Genomic DNA, 14921 nt, shown 5'->3' with positions numbered 1-14921 from the left:
CACAGCCGGTCTGTTCTCAACCTTCTAAAACAATTGAAACTTAAAAACCATGTACATGAAATTGTTTTAATGGCTATAAAAACTGAATTGAAAATGAACTGAGCTTAGATGGTAGAGGTAACAAATGGGTGAGCGGGATCCCAGAATAGGTTACCAGAAGAAGGAATTGGTTATGAGCGTGGGTGTTGAAAGGCTTCCCAGGTGGCTCAGTGGTAAAGAGTCTGCCTGCCAATGCAGAAGATGCAGGTCCAATCCCTGGGCCAGGAAGATCCCCTGGAGTAGGAAATGCAACCCCCTCTAGGATTCTTGCCTGCAAAATTCCATAGACAGAGGAACCTGGTAGACTATGGTCTATGGGGTCGCAAAGAAAGAATTGGACACGGCTGAGCCATTGCTCATGCACGGGCGAGTGTAGAGAAGAGAGAGTGCTTGCCTTTCCCCGAGACACGGAAACTCTAGGGGTTCTCTGCATCATAAAGTCCCTGTGCACATGATGGCTGAATTTGCTTTAAAGTCTGACCCACATATTCTGAGATGCATTTGAATGACAAGTTAGAATGGAACAAACAAACAAAGAGATCATGATATTTTAGGGCAGTGTGGTAAGGCACATTAGCCTGCATCCAGCCCAGTCCTCTTCGTTTTTAAAATAGAGTGTGTTCCAGTCACTGTTTGGAAGTGACTCAGTAAAGTACATGGTGTTCTGATACGGAGCTTCTTTGACAAAGAAGGGATTCACTCATGCTTGATTAACCATTTCCAGAATAATGTATTGTTAAACTTGAACTTTGTACAACAGCTGCTCCATAATTCCTATCAGTATCTTAACTATTGAACGGTTCCAAATATTAGGAGAGCTGGCCATATATTCATAATTATGGTGGTTATTTCAATGAAAAATACAGTAATGAGTAGATGTAAAAGCTTGGTGCTTCATTTTGAACTGTATTCATCTCATGGATAAAATTGAATATATATATGGGGAGAAGGAGAAAGATATAGAGTGTATATATAGCTATGAAAGTGAAAGTGATAGTAGTGGGTTCCATCTCTGGTCATGCCTCATGGCCAAAAAACCAAAACATAACACAGAAACAATATTGTGGCAAAGTGAATAAAAACTTTAAAAATGGCCCACATCAAGACAATCTTTAAAAAATTAATAATCTATTATAAATAATGTTCTCTTCCTACAGATGAAATGGCTAATTGAGCTAAACATTAATGCTGACTATTTCATTTTACTGCCATCAATAGAAATAAGCCTCAATCTTCTTTTATATCTTTATTCCTACTTGGCAGAACAAAGAATGATCACTTTATAAAAGTCTGGGATTAAGGCATGAAAACAGTAAGAGAGAGGGAATCTTGTGTGTGACTCAGTCTTGATAGAGATCATCTCCTCTCTGCTTCTAGATAATCCATTGTTCCCAATTAGAAAATATTTCTCCTGCTCCTTAGTGTCTTCCATAGAGCCCACCTCAGTGCTAGATACGCTATGCCTACTAGGTAACTAGTTGAACTGGGTTGTAGAGAGGTAATGAGATTGCTAAACTAGTTGAACTGGGTTGTAGAGAGATGATGAGATTGCTCATTTTTCAAGACCAAGTCAGGAACAAGGCAGAATTTTGAATTCTTTTAAAAGTGATACAGAATTTTGAAGATACCTGTTCCTCTTGCTTTAGTGAGGAAAGAATGAATAAAATTTCATCAGTTACTGTGAATCCTTGAAAATAGACTGTATGGTTTTAAACATCTTCCTGAAATTTTCTTAAGTTTTAAATGTAGAACCATTCTTTGTAAACAGCCTTTTAATCTCCCTCACCCGCTTCTTTGCTCCACTCACTCCCCTCCACTCTAGCAACCGCCTGTTTGTTCTCTGAATATATAGATCTATTTCTGTTTTGTTATGCTTGGCCATTTTTATTTTTTTATATTCCATGCACAAGTGAAATAATATAGTACTTGTCTTCCTCTAACTTATTTTACTTGGCATAATACCGACTAAGTCCATTCATGTTGTTGTAAATGGCAGGATTTCATTCTCTTCTATGGCTGAGTAATATTCCAATATCTCTTTGACACACACACATGCATCTATTGATTGGCACTTAGGTTCCTTCCATATCTTAGCTATTGTAAATAATGCTGTGATGAACAGAGGGATGCATCAGTTCAGTTCAGTTCAGTTCAGTTGCTCAGTCGTGTCTGACTCTCTGTGACCCCATGAATTGCAGCACGCCAGGCCTCCCTGTCCATCACCATCTCCCGGAGTTCACCCAAACTCACGTCCATCGAGTCGGTGATGCCATCCAGCCATCTCATCCTCGGTCGTCCCCTTCTCCTCCTGCCCCCAATCCCTCCCAGCATCAGAGTCTTTTCCAATGAGTCAACTCTTTGCATGAGGTGGCCAAAGTACTGGAGTTTCAGCTTTAGCATCGTTCCTTCCAAAGAACACCTGAGGCTGATCTCCTTCAGAATGGACTGGTTGGATCTCCTTGCATTCCAAGGGACTCTCAAGAATCTTCTTATATCATTTCTAAGTAGTATTTTTGTTTTCCCTGGATTAATGCCCATTCCTTAGTGGAATTGGTAGGTTATATGGTGATTCCATTTTTAATTTTTTGAGGCACCATCATACTGTTTTCCATAGGGACTGCACCAACTTGCATTCCCATCAGCAGTGTACAGGGGTTCCTTTTGCTCTACCTTTTTGCCAACATTTGTTATCTGTCATCTCTTTGATGGCTATTCTGACAAGTGTGATGTGATATCCCATTGTGGTTTTGATTTGCATGTCCCTCGTGATTAATGGGGCATCCTGGGTACCTCAGCTGGTAAAGTATTCTTGGGCTTCCTTGGTGGCTCAGACGGTAAAGAATCTGCCTGCAATGCTGGAAACCTGGGTTCGATCCCTGGGTTGTGAAGATCCCCTGGAGGAGGGCATGTCAACCCACTCCAGTATTCTTGCCTGGAGAATCCCCAGCAAGACAGAGGGATAGAGGAGCCTGGCGGGTTACAGTCTGTGAGGTTGCAAAGAGCTGGACATGACTGAGCGACTAAGCACAGCCAGAATGATTAATGATGTTGAGTGTCTTTTCATGTGCCATCTGTATGTCTTCTTTGGAAAAATGTCTATTCAGATCCTCTACCTATTTTTTAATCAGGTTGTTTGGTTTTATTTGAAGAAGAGTTGTATGAGCTCTTTATATATTTTGAATGTTAATTCCTTATCAAGTGTATCATTTGCAAATATTTTCCCCTGTTTAGTAGACAGCCTTTTCATTTTGCCAATAGTTTCCTTCGCTAAGCAAAAGATTTTTAGTTTGATGTAGTCTCATTTGTTTATTTTTGCTTTTGTTCTCTGCAAATGAGACACATCCAAAAATACTGAGACTGAAATGTATTACTGAGACCACTGTCAAAGAACTTGCCTGTGTTTTCTTCTAGAAACTTTATGGTTTCAGGTTTTATATTTAAGTCTTTAATCTGTTTTTGAATTTAGTTTTATGCATAGTGTGAGAGAGTAACCTAGTTTGATTCTTTTGAGTGTAGCTGACTGGTTTCCCCAAAACCATTTACTAAAGAGGCTGTCTTTTCCCTGTGTATATTTTTGTCTCATTTGTCGTAGATTAATTGTTCATATAAGTGTGGATTCATTACTGGACTCTGTATTCTAGGCCATTAATCTATGTGTCTGGTTTTGTGCCAGTGTTATACTGCTTTGATGACGGTAGCTTTGTAGTATAGTTTGAAATCAAGGAATGTGATGCCTCCAACTTTGTTCTTCTCCCTCAGGATTGTTTTAGCTATTCACAGTCTTATATGTTTTCATACAAATTTTAGAATTATTTGTTCTAGTTTTGTGAAAAATGTTATGGGTATTTTGATAGGCGTTGCTTTGAATCTGTAGATTGGTCATTTTAACAATATTAATTCTTCAAATTCATGAGCATGGTATATCTTTCCATCGGTTTGTATCTTCTTCAATTGCAGGTCTTTTATTGCCTTAGTTAGATTTGTTCCTAGATATTTTATTCTTGTTGATGCAGATGTAAAGGGGACTATTTTCTTAATTTCTCTAATAGTTGTTAGTATATAGTTCATTAGTTGCAACATGTGGGCTCAGTAGCTGTAGCTTGATGGCTCTAGATCATGGATTCAGTATTTGTGGTACACAGGCTTAGCTGCACCATATAGCATGTGGAATCTTTCTGGACAAGGGATTGAACACATGTTCCCTGCATTGCTGGGTGAATTCTTAGCCACTGGACCACCAGCCAAGTCCCTTAATCAGGTTTTTAAAAGATTAAATACACAGCATATGGTCCAGCCATTCCTCTCCCAAGCATTTAATCAAGATAAATGAAAGCATATGTCCATGCTAAGATTTGTACATTCATAGCAGCTTTTCTTCGTAAAAGCCCCAAACTGGAAACAACCCAAATATCCATCAACAGGTGATAGGACATGTTATTAGAATATTATTCAACAATAAAAAGAGAATAAACCATTGATACATTATTTTGGATGAATTTCAAAGTAATGATGCTGAGTAAAATAAACCAGAGAAAAAGAGTACATATGTTTCCATTAACATGGAATTCTAGTAAATGAAACTAATGTATAGCGACAGAAAACAGGTTGCCTGAGGATGTGCAATGTATGGTGATGGAGCAAGGAGATACTACAAAGGTTGTGAGGAAGCTTGGGGCATGATACGTTAATTATCTTGATTGTGAAGATGGTTTCACAGGTCAAAACTTATTGAATCATACACATTATATATGTCCCATTTATTGTCTGTCAATCATATGTCAATAACACTGTTTAAGAAAATACTATGCTCAAAATCATGATAGAGTCTGTATGGGATACTGAATACTTGGTGATGTTTTCCTTCTTAAAAATATATTCAAAATAATAATAGAGAATATTACTGGATTGTTGCCTTTAAGGAGTTGACAGTTTTCCAGGAGATTAAGGTTAATTTTTAATCTAAGAATTGGGAGAATTGGATAGCAAAATGGATTGATTGTTATAACAGAATCCTGCCTTTAAAAATTCGGAGCTTGAAATGGTTATTTATGGTTGAAAGAAATAGCCATATGATAGAGTTGACATTTCCACCACACCTTGAAAAATGGACATAATTTCGAATAGAGAAAGATCAAACAAAAATTCAAGCTACACAGAAGACAATGAACAAAAGCAAAGAGTTGAGAGATGACGCGAACATGTTTTAGAGAAGGGCAATCAATGCAGTTAGAGCAGCAGGTTTGGAATATGAAGGGTCCTGTGGAAGAGAAGGTATAGGCCAAGCCACTGCAATTCTGTTTCCTCTTTGAATATTCCTTTGACTTCCATACACAAGCAGAACTATTCAGTCTTGACTTTGCATTCCCCTGATATTTTACACCATCCTCTACTACAGCACCTGTCAGATTTTATTGCATCGTATGTGCATGTCTTGCTTCCTCCTAGGAACTTCCCTGTTTGAAAGGACAACATTTGGCCCAGTATAAATGCTCAGCAAGTGCTATTAGCACTCAAAAAATAGAAAAGTCTAGGAGTCTGTCATGATCAGAGTAGATGAAATTTGATCTGCTTCTGTAAAAACTGAGGAGGTTTAGGTGCCATGGAGAGTGGAGAGAAGACTATTTCATAGAGAGAGGAGGGGGAATGTATGTGGTAAAGGGAGGGGATGGTGGCAGGAGTGTGTATAAAGGAGTACTGAGCAATGGAATTTACAGGAAAACCAACTTTTATTATTTGTTATTATTTAGCCCAAGGAAGAAGAGACACATGCTGTATATTTAAAGTGAAAGAATATATGTCCTCCGTGTCCTCCCGTGTGTGTGTGTGTGTGTGTGTGTATGTGTGTGTGTGTGAAAGTCGCTCAGTCATATCTGACTCTTTGCCACCCCATGGACTATACAGTCCATGGAACTCTCCAGGCCACAATACTGGAGTGGGTAGCCTTTCCCTTCCCCAGGGGATCTTCCCAACCCAGAGGTCGAACCCAGGTCTCCTGTATTGCAGGCGGATTATTTACCAGCTGAACCACCAGGGAAGCCCATGTCCTCCCTTAGCTGTTATAATAGAGCTCTAATCAACCAGAAGAAGGAAGAATTTTATAAGTTGTCAACAAAATATATCAGATATTCTCTTTTGGGAATACAGTTTTCTTTTAGTTAAGATGTACATATGTTGTATCAATATAGAATTAAGAGTAATATTATATTTGCCATAGTTGTGATATTCTGTTGCCATTGTGAACCTGCAGTGGCCCATGGGTTAAAAAACTTTGAGAAACAAACACTAAACTAGAATTTCAGGACTTTGAGATAGGACTCCTGCTTGATGTTGAATAGCTTGGGGAGCAGCAGCATGATGTTCTAGAAAGAACACTGGTTTTACAAATCGGAACACCAGGATTTGAATCCCACTTTAACGCTTGTTCAGTGAGCCTTAAACAAGTTAGTTCCCTTATCAGATCCTCTGTCATCATCTACTAAATTGAGATGGAAACAATAATGACTTCACATCATTAGTACATGACACGCATGCGCGTGTGCTCACACACACATGCAAAGCAAGAGAAAATATGTAGCACCTCGCTTTACACTGTTTTGTGCCATCATATTCTTCATCTTGCGTAGCTAGTATAGTGCTTCGTAGAGTAGGCACTCCAACACTTGCTTACCGAATGAATCAACACCTGAATGATGGAGAACCATTGAAAAAATTATTGTTTCCTCCTATGGTGTTCAACATAGTGTATCCAGAGAACTAATTGAGAATATCCCTTTTTCCTGGACATCTCTATGTGTTTGAGTAAAAAAGCAGTGGTTAACTTCCTGTCTCTTAGGTTATGTGTCTTAAGGATATGTGAGCCAAATATGCTAGGAGATTTTATTTTGCTTTCATTGTTTAATTTGTATCTTAATTCACTTTAATTTAGTTATAGATAGGCCCAATGTTGTATAATTGCTGGTTCTCCAAGTATTCTTAGCTCATCCCTGTTTTTGTAATGTTTATTAAGAGCTCAGCCTTCTCCTACTTATCAATCTATCCATCTTTTCCCATTATGAGAAAAAGCATTTCTCTTAGAGAACCTTCTGGAAGAATGTTCATAATTACACAAGTAGGTTTGTAACTAGTCTTATGATTTATAAAAAAAATTACAACATGATAAAACCTGAAGAAGTATCTTAAGAATGAAATTTTAGGTGTTAAAATTGTATTTTGAAAGTAAATATAGTTTTAAACAATGACTTGTACTGATTTGTTTCAAAGAAATAGACACTGAGAAGAATAATCATTTAAATTAGTGCACCATTTATAAATAGTGTCATAGAATGCATAAAACTAGGCATATTCAATTACAGTTTGGAAAGTGAAAAGTGAAAATGTTAGTCTCTCAGTCATGTCTGACTCTTTGCAACCCTGTGGACTATAGCCTGCCAGGCTCCTCGGTCCATGGAATTCTCCAGGCAAGAACACTGAAGTAGGTAGACATTCTCTTCTCCAGGGAATCTTCCCGACCCAGAGATTGAATCCAGGTCTTTTGCATTACAGGCAGGTTCTTTACCTGCTGAGCCACCAGGGAAGCCCTACAGTTTGATTTATGCTGTCGTTTTACCTAGCAAACTATTCAGGTTGATCAGGACAAAACTACAGAATAAATTCAACCCAATCTATACTATAGAATCTGAATTAGAGAGGTTTATAAGTAATCTTATAAAGACTTTATGAAAAGATGCCACTTTGTAAAAAGGAAAACATACAATTTTGATTTTTTTTTTTTTTCATTTTTGGGGACTGAATTTCATAGTTCTGTGTCTCTTGAATCTTTTAAAGCACAGTTTCTGGTGTTTATTGTTCACTGTTAATGTGAAGAAATTGAACTTCCCTGATGGAGACCCTGGTTTGATCCTGGGTTGAGAAGATCTGCTGGAGAAGGAACAGGCTACCCACTCCAGTATTCTTGGCCTTCCCTTGTGGCTCAGCTGGTAAAGAAATCATTTGTATAATTTAGGAAGGTTAAATTTATGACATATTACAACTCAGAACTTAGAAGCTAAAAATCTAGGAAAATTTGAACATGTTTTTAAGGTAAGCCCTAATTAATTCAGAAGCTATTTGTGATAAGTTCTGGAAAGGGAATTTGTTGACTTTGTTTATTCAGGGAACTCATTTATACCAGATTGTTAGGAAATAATGAGACATTCCTTCCTAGGGTCTACTTTTATTTTATTGTGAGCAACGTATACTCCAAACCTAGAACTAAATAAACAAAAAATTGAAATAGGAATACTTCTCATTTGAAAAAGAATACTGGAATTTTGAAGTAGAAAGGGACTTTACAGTTAATTTTTTCTAACTTCCTCCTTATACTGATGAGGGAATTAGTCCCAAAAGGTTAAACTGACTTGTTCAGTGTCCATAGCTTGAAAAAGAAAAAAGGCAGGATTCTTTTTCTCCTGTACTTGGTACAGGAAGTACTCAATAAATAATTCCAAAGAAGGAAGAGTCAGCATGGCATGAGACACATATTATTGTAAATTTGAATTAGCATTTTGGTTCTTCTGTAATTGGCTGAGGAGACTGGTTATGGTTAGTCTTTCCCTGTGAAATAGTGATGCTGAAAGCATGTGAGGTCTCATCCCAGATCCTGTCATTCACCACAGTGATGCCATCCTGGGAAAATGTTCGGACAGAAATTTTTGAGAAAATTTAATGTACACATGTTTGGGACAAGTGGATTGGGGAGCGGCTGTTTCATTTGAAAATAGAAACAATACTCTGCTTTGCTTTTGAGCAAATTATTCATTTTTTTTTAAATCCAAGAAGCACTAGTGATATTTGTATTTCCTATTTTGACCACATTATTCATTTTTTTAAACCCAAGAAGCACTAATATTTGTGTTTCCTTTTTAGAAGCTGGGCTATTTTGAGACATAAGTCAGTTTTCTCCTTTCAACACCCCTCTATCATTTTGGAATCTTTCTTTCTTTCTTTCTTTCAACAATCATTTATTGAACATTTCAGGCATATTTCAGATATAGTGGCAGCTTATAAAAATATTAAGTCAAGAAGACTTGGTCTCTGAACTAAAGAGGGAGGGAATTTATTCCTTGCAATGTTACAGTATGTTATTATTGCTGTAAAGTTTCCCTTGCCTTGTGTACTTTCCATTATAAAATTTAACACAGTAGTCATATAATAGAGAAAATTCAAAATAATAGAAATCACAGGGGTGTTTCACTTCATTTATTTATCCATTTATTCAACAAGTACTTATTGAGTACCTCCAATAAAAGATTGAAGTCGCTCAGTCATGTCTGACTCTTTGCAACTCCATGGACTCCTCCATCCATGGGATTTTCCAGGCAAGAGTGCTGGAGTGGATTGCCATTTCCTTCTCCAGGGGATCTTCCCGACCCAGGAATCGAACCTGGGTCTCCCACATTGTGGGCGGACGCTTTATCATCTGAGCCACAAGGGAAACCCTATACAAGATTTAAGAGTACCTACTATGTCCCTGGTTTGATTCTAATAAGTGAGACTAAAAATGACCAAGAAACATAAGAAATAAATTATAGAACGTGTTAGAAAGTGGCAAGTGCTATTAAAAAAAGAAAGAATCAGATGATCACGTGAGTGGGAAATAAAGAAGAAAAGGGGATATAATTTTCAATAGTGTAGTCAAGAGAGATCTTATTGTGAAGGATACTTTTGAACAGACTTGAAGACAGTTGAAATAAAAATCCAAGAATTAGGGTAACTGTAGGGTTTGAAATTTAAAATTTATTTTAAGTCTATTTTGTTACATGAATTACTTCCTAACAAGATGATGCAGATGATAATAAACTTAGAAATTTTGCCTCTCTTTTTTTTTTTCTCTCCTATGAGGTTTGACTTACATAATGAATGGTACTTCCACTCTATTTTCTCACTTTTACTTAAGTAAATATATTTCATATGATTTTTGTCCATCCTTGATAAGAACAAGATTTACTCTGAGAATTTCCAATGACAGTCCAAAACAGCATGTAGCATAATTTCATATCATTAATTTTTTTTCTTAGAAGCATAAAAACCCATGTATTTTTGTTTTAGGATGACTTGGTCTTCTCAGTTTGGGCAACAAATCAACTTATTTTCCCTTTGAGTCACTGAATCATTGATTCAAATAAGAAAATTCGTTTTTTAAAATATTCTTGATTGACTTTAACACGATTTAAAAATAAAGGTATTTGTTTCTTACAGATTGTATTTCTGGCATCTGCATACGCAAGTCCCCAACTCACAGAGGAGAGCTGTTCAGCCATTGCCGCAGTCACACATTACCTGTATCTTTGCCAGTTTAGCTGGATGCTCATCCAGGTTGGTACCTCATTTCCTCCTTCTACCCCATGCAACTTTCCAGGGCATCTGGAGGGAGTGGCCTTTATATCTGATATTCTGTATTTATACTGAAATGGAAGTAATTCCATATGTCCATCACTGCATCCCCAGGAGATCAATGTAAGAAAAACCTTCCAAACTGTACAGCATTAGAAAGCATAGTGAATCTGAGAAAGTGGGAAGAGATCTAGTAGGGTTACATAAGTGAGTGGTAGGAGATGAGGCTTGTGATGTGGGTCCTATAAGACATAGTAAGAAACTTTAATTTTTTTTCCTTGGGGAAGTCAATGGAATTATTTTTAAGCAAAAGAGTGATATGATGAGATTTGGATTTTAGAAAACCTCCCTGTTGTAGTGAATTGAGCTCAGGAAAGAGTTGATACGGGAGCCATTTAAGCAGCTTTAGCTGGATTCAGGGGAAAGAACATAGTGGTGTGAACCAAAGAGCAACAGAAGGGGCAAAGCGAAGTGAACAGCTTCTGAAAATTGGTTTTTAAAGTAGGACTTTAGGATTAGAGATTTATTATTAATAGTGCAGAAGGTTGCTTACCCAAGTTTCCAGTGTGAGTGAATGGATGGATAGCAGTACCTTGAACTGAAATAATGATTGCTGGAGATTGGCAAAAGATGGTGAGTTGTTTTTTTTTTAAAGACAAGCTGAGTGTGAAGTTCTTGTGAGCTCTCCAGTGGAGACTCTGAGAGAAGTGGAATGGTAAATTCCAGAACAGAGGTGCCTGCTAGAGAAATAGACTAGATGACTCTTGGCTTAGAATTGGAAAATGGCACCATTGCTTTAGAAGAGGTCACTTTGGGAGAGTGCAGAGCAAAACAAAAGAGACCCAGCATACTCTCCTGAGGAGCTGGGAGGTGTTGAGGAGAGATTTGAACACTCCTTTTCTGACTCAGACTCCAGATTATATTGCCCAGTGCTGATTTGCTTGATGAAGAGGCTAATGTGAGAACTGGATGCACTTAAGCACCATTACTGTCACTAATTCAATAGGTCAACTAAAATATGCTGCCTTTGAAAATGATTTCTACATGGTGGTAATGTTCAGTCTTTCATGAGAAATAGTTTCCTATGTGTTTCTGAGTATGCGTGTGAACTTTTTTTATGTAAACAGATGCGTTCAGGCCCTCTCATATTCTTTCTTCTTGTTTAATAAGAAGAAGGTAGGATTTCTACCATCTGGCAATTTTGGAGGGAAGTGAGGAGATACTATTAAGAAAGAACACTATACAGACTCAAGGCAGGGATCTTTTCCCAGGTATGATATTATAGTTAGCTCTGAAGGAGAATGGAGAAGGAAATGGCAACCCACTCCAGTTTTCTTGCCTGGAAAATCCCATGGATGGAGGAGCCTGCCGTGGGGTCGCAAAGAGTCAGACACGACTGAGCGACTTCACTTCACTTAACTTTTGAAGGAGAAGAAAACCAAACTGTTTGGTTAATAGAACTAGTTGCAACAATTAGAGACCTGCATCTGGGTTTGGATTCTGGTTCATTCATTACCTTTGTAACCTTGATCAAGTTATTGACTCTCTCCAAGCTTTGTTTCTAAATCTGCATTATGGGGACAATAATTCCTACCTCATAGAATTATTGTTTTATAATTCTTTGCGAAGTCCTGATTATGGAAGGTTTATGGTGTTCTCCAACCTCCCACCGAACAATTAAAAAGCAAAGCTAAACTATACAGCATAAAACAAATACTTGCTGAAATTAAAATCACATTTGCAAGATTCTCTGATCCTCTTTAGCAGTTTATCTAAGTTGAATTCTTTATATGCATCCTGTGTGTGCTGTCATTTATCTGCCGGAACTGAGGTCCATAGTAGTTTGCTGAAGGCCTCTGTCCATGTCCCTGACCTATTCAGTTTTTGATGAATGACCTGGATGAAGACACAGAAAGCTGTTTTATTAGGTATGCAGATGATACAGAGCTGAAAAGTTAGCTAAAATATAAGCTGCCGGTGTTAAGCGTACAGGTAGAACAAATATAGCGAAACTGTACTGTGACAGCTTGAAAATGAGAGTGAAAGACATAATCTGATGGGGGTTAATGTAAACATCTTGAAATTTTAATTTAACCCAAACTCAGTAGCAATCAAATGTGTGACCAGATTGCTTAAACCGTAGCAACTACAGTTAACTACAGAAACACAGGCCTGGGTTACATAAATAACAGTACAGAGACAGCTGAGGGAGCCATGTTTACATTGTAATCTACCACAGCTTGGCACCCTGTAGCTACTTTCAGCAAGAACATTAACCAGCCAATGAGAAGCTGAAAGACAGTCCTATAAGAAACTTGGAGGCAGCTGGAGATAACTAATCTGGAAAAAACTTTCGGAGATAGGCTGGCTGTCTACAAATTACTCGGAGGGCTGTTATGGCAAAGAAAAGAATGGACTATGTAACTTCATTTGGAAGAGCCAGAAGAAATGGGTCAAAAATTAGGGAAGCAAATTTTTATTCACATCAAGAACTTTTATAGCCAATAAAAATTTCAAAGTTGATAAAGCTGGGTCTGAAAGTAGAGAGCATCTACTCGATGAAATATATTCAAAGAGGGGGAAATGACCGACTTTCAAATAATGTTTTAGGTGGATCTCCTGCTTTCAGTTCGGTTCAGTTCAGTCACTCAGTCATGTCCGACTCTGCGACCCCATGAATCACAGCACGCCAGGCCTCCCTGTCCATCACCAACTCCCGAAATTCACTCAAACTCACATCCATCGAGTCGGTGGTGCCATCCAGCCATGTCATCCTCTGTCGCCCCCTTCTCCTCCTGCCCCCAATCCCTCCCAGCATCAGAGTCTTTTCCAATGAGTCAATGCTTCGCATGAGGTGGCCAAAGTACTGGAGTTTCAGCTTCAGCATCATTCCTTCCAAAGAAATCCCAGGGCTGATCTCCTTCAGAACGGACTGGTTGGATCTCCTTGCAGTCCAAGGGACTCTCAAGAGTCTTCTCCAACCCCACAGTTTAAAAGCATCAATTCTTCGGTGCTCAGCTTTCTTCACAGTCCAACTCTCACATCCAGACATGGCCACTGGAAAAACCATGGCCTTGACTAGACAGACCTTTGTTGGCAAAGTAATGTCTCTGCTTTTTAATATGCTATCTAGGTTGATCATAACTTTTCTTCCAAGGAGTAAGCGTCTGTTAATTTCATGGCTGCAGTCACCATCTGCAGTGATTTTGGAGCCCCCCAAAATAAAGTCAGCCCCACTGTTTCCCCATCTATTTCCCATGAAGTGATGGGACCAGATGCCATGATCTTAGTTTTCTGAATGTTGACCTTTAAGCCAACTTTTTCACTCTCCTCTTTCACTTTCATCAAGAGGCTTTTTAGTTCCTCTTCACTTTCTGCCATAAGGGTGGTATCATCTGCTTTAGGGGAGTGTTAATAGGATCACATATAAATCTTCACCCAATTTAATAGATTAGTATATTCTGTATGTCTTCACGTTTTGAGTAAATATGATTGTGGCTGATGCATATTTAACAAGCTAATTACATTTCTGCATGGCTGATGGCTTAGGAAAACTGTTTAAAGTACCAGCAAAGTTTAATGTGCTTTAGGTGGTACACCACACATTTTTCATGGTTTGTGGTATGAGCACAAGGGAAAAATTCAGTAACTTCTCATTCTAGGTAGGTTACCTCTAATGAGTTACTTTGTGGTCAAAGGTTGTTGCTTTACTAACCTGTCTTTTCCTGTTTATAAAATACTGTCTGCTAAAATCTTTTTAAAGCTAAAATTTTTTTTAAAAACATTACATAAAAGATTAGACTATCCAGTCTTATTAGTTGAACAAAGTTGAAATAGCTGAAAGAATGTTAACATTTTAATAATTCTACTTCATATAGCAACTAGAGAATTTGATATATGTATGTGTGTGTATAGCTTATACTGATAAAAGGTTAATTACTAACTTAATCATTGGGCTCAGCATGTAAGGACTATTTATTTTGATCTGCATTCTATCTGCACTCTTAGAATAAATGGATTTAAATGAATTTATCTTGGAGAGTTGCTTTACTTTTATATCATACTTTTAGTACATTGTAGTAAAATTGGATTCTGTTTTAGAGTAAAGAACAGTTTTGTAGTTGAACATGTTCCATAACTTCTCCAAGCCTAGATTTTTCTTACCAAATGACTAGATCTGTAGATTTATAGTAATGGTACCTGTCTTTGAGGACTGTGGAAAAACTGAATGAATACATGGAGAGAGCTTGGAGTAGTAGTTCCTGGGATGGACAGCCCACTCCATATGTGTTAATTTACCATATAAATGGCTAGGAAAATACATAGGCACATGTTGAATACTCTTTTTCCAATATTATTCACATCTTTGTTTTGCAAAAGAGAATTAGCTTGATACAGGGGAAAGAGAAGGCTGGCAGAATGAGGCAGACACAAGCTGCAAAGCTGATCAAACCGATAACCTCTAACCTCTTTACTGAAGTGCACGCACGGTGCACAGCCGGCTCCAGAGC

General features: G+C 37.9%; 1 protein-coding gene across 1 annotated transcript in view; it reads left to right on the top strand.

The window, feature by feature from the left end:
* The window catches only part of ADGRV1 (adhesion G protein-coupled receptor V1), a 546035-nt gene that overhangs the window by 346708 nt on the left and 184406 nt on the right, over window positions 1-14921 (top strand). Inside the window, exon 84 of the mRNA XM_040241540.1 lies at window positions 10276-10392. Coding sequence (XP_040097474.1) covers window positions 10276-10392 — 117 coding nt within the window. The remainder of the gene's footprint in view (window positions 1-10275; window positions 10393-14921) is intronic.

Source organism: Oryx dammah, unplaced genomic scaffold (genome assembly GCF_014754425.2).
Source record: "Oryx dammah isolate SB20612 unplaced genomic scaffold, SCBI_Odam_1.1 HiC_scaffold_5, whole genome shotgun sequence".
NCBI classification, from domain to species: Eukaryota; Metazoa; Chordata; class Mammalia; order Artiodactyla; family Bovidae; genus Oryx; species Oryx dammah.
This window is presented reverse-complemented; position numbering and strand designations above follow the sequence as displayed.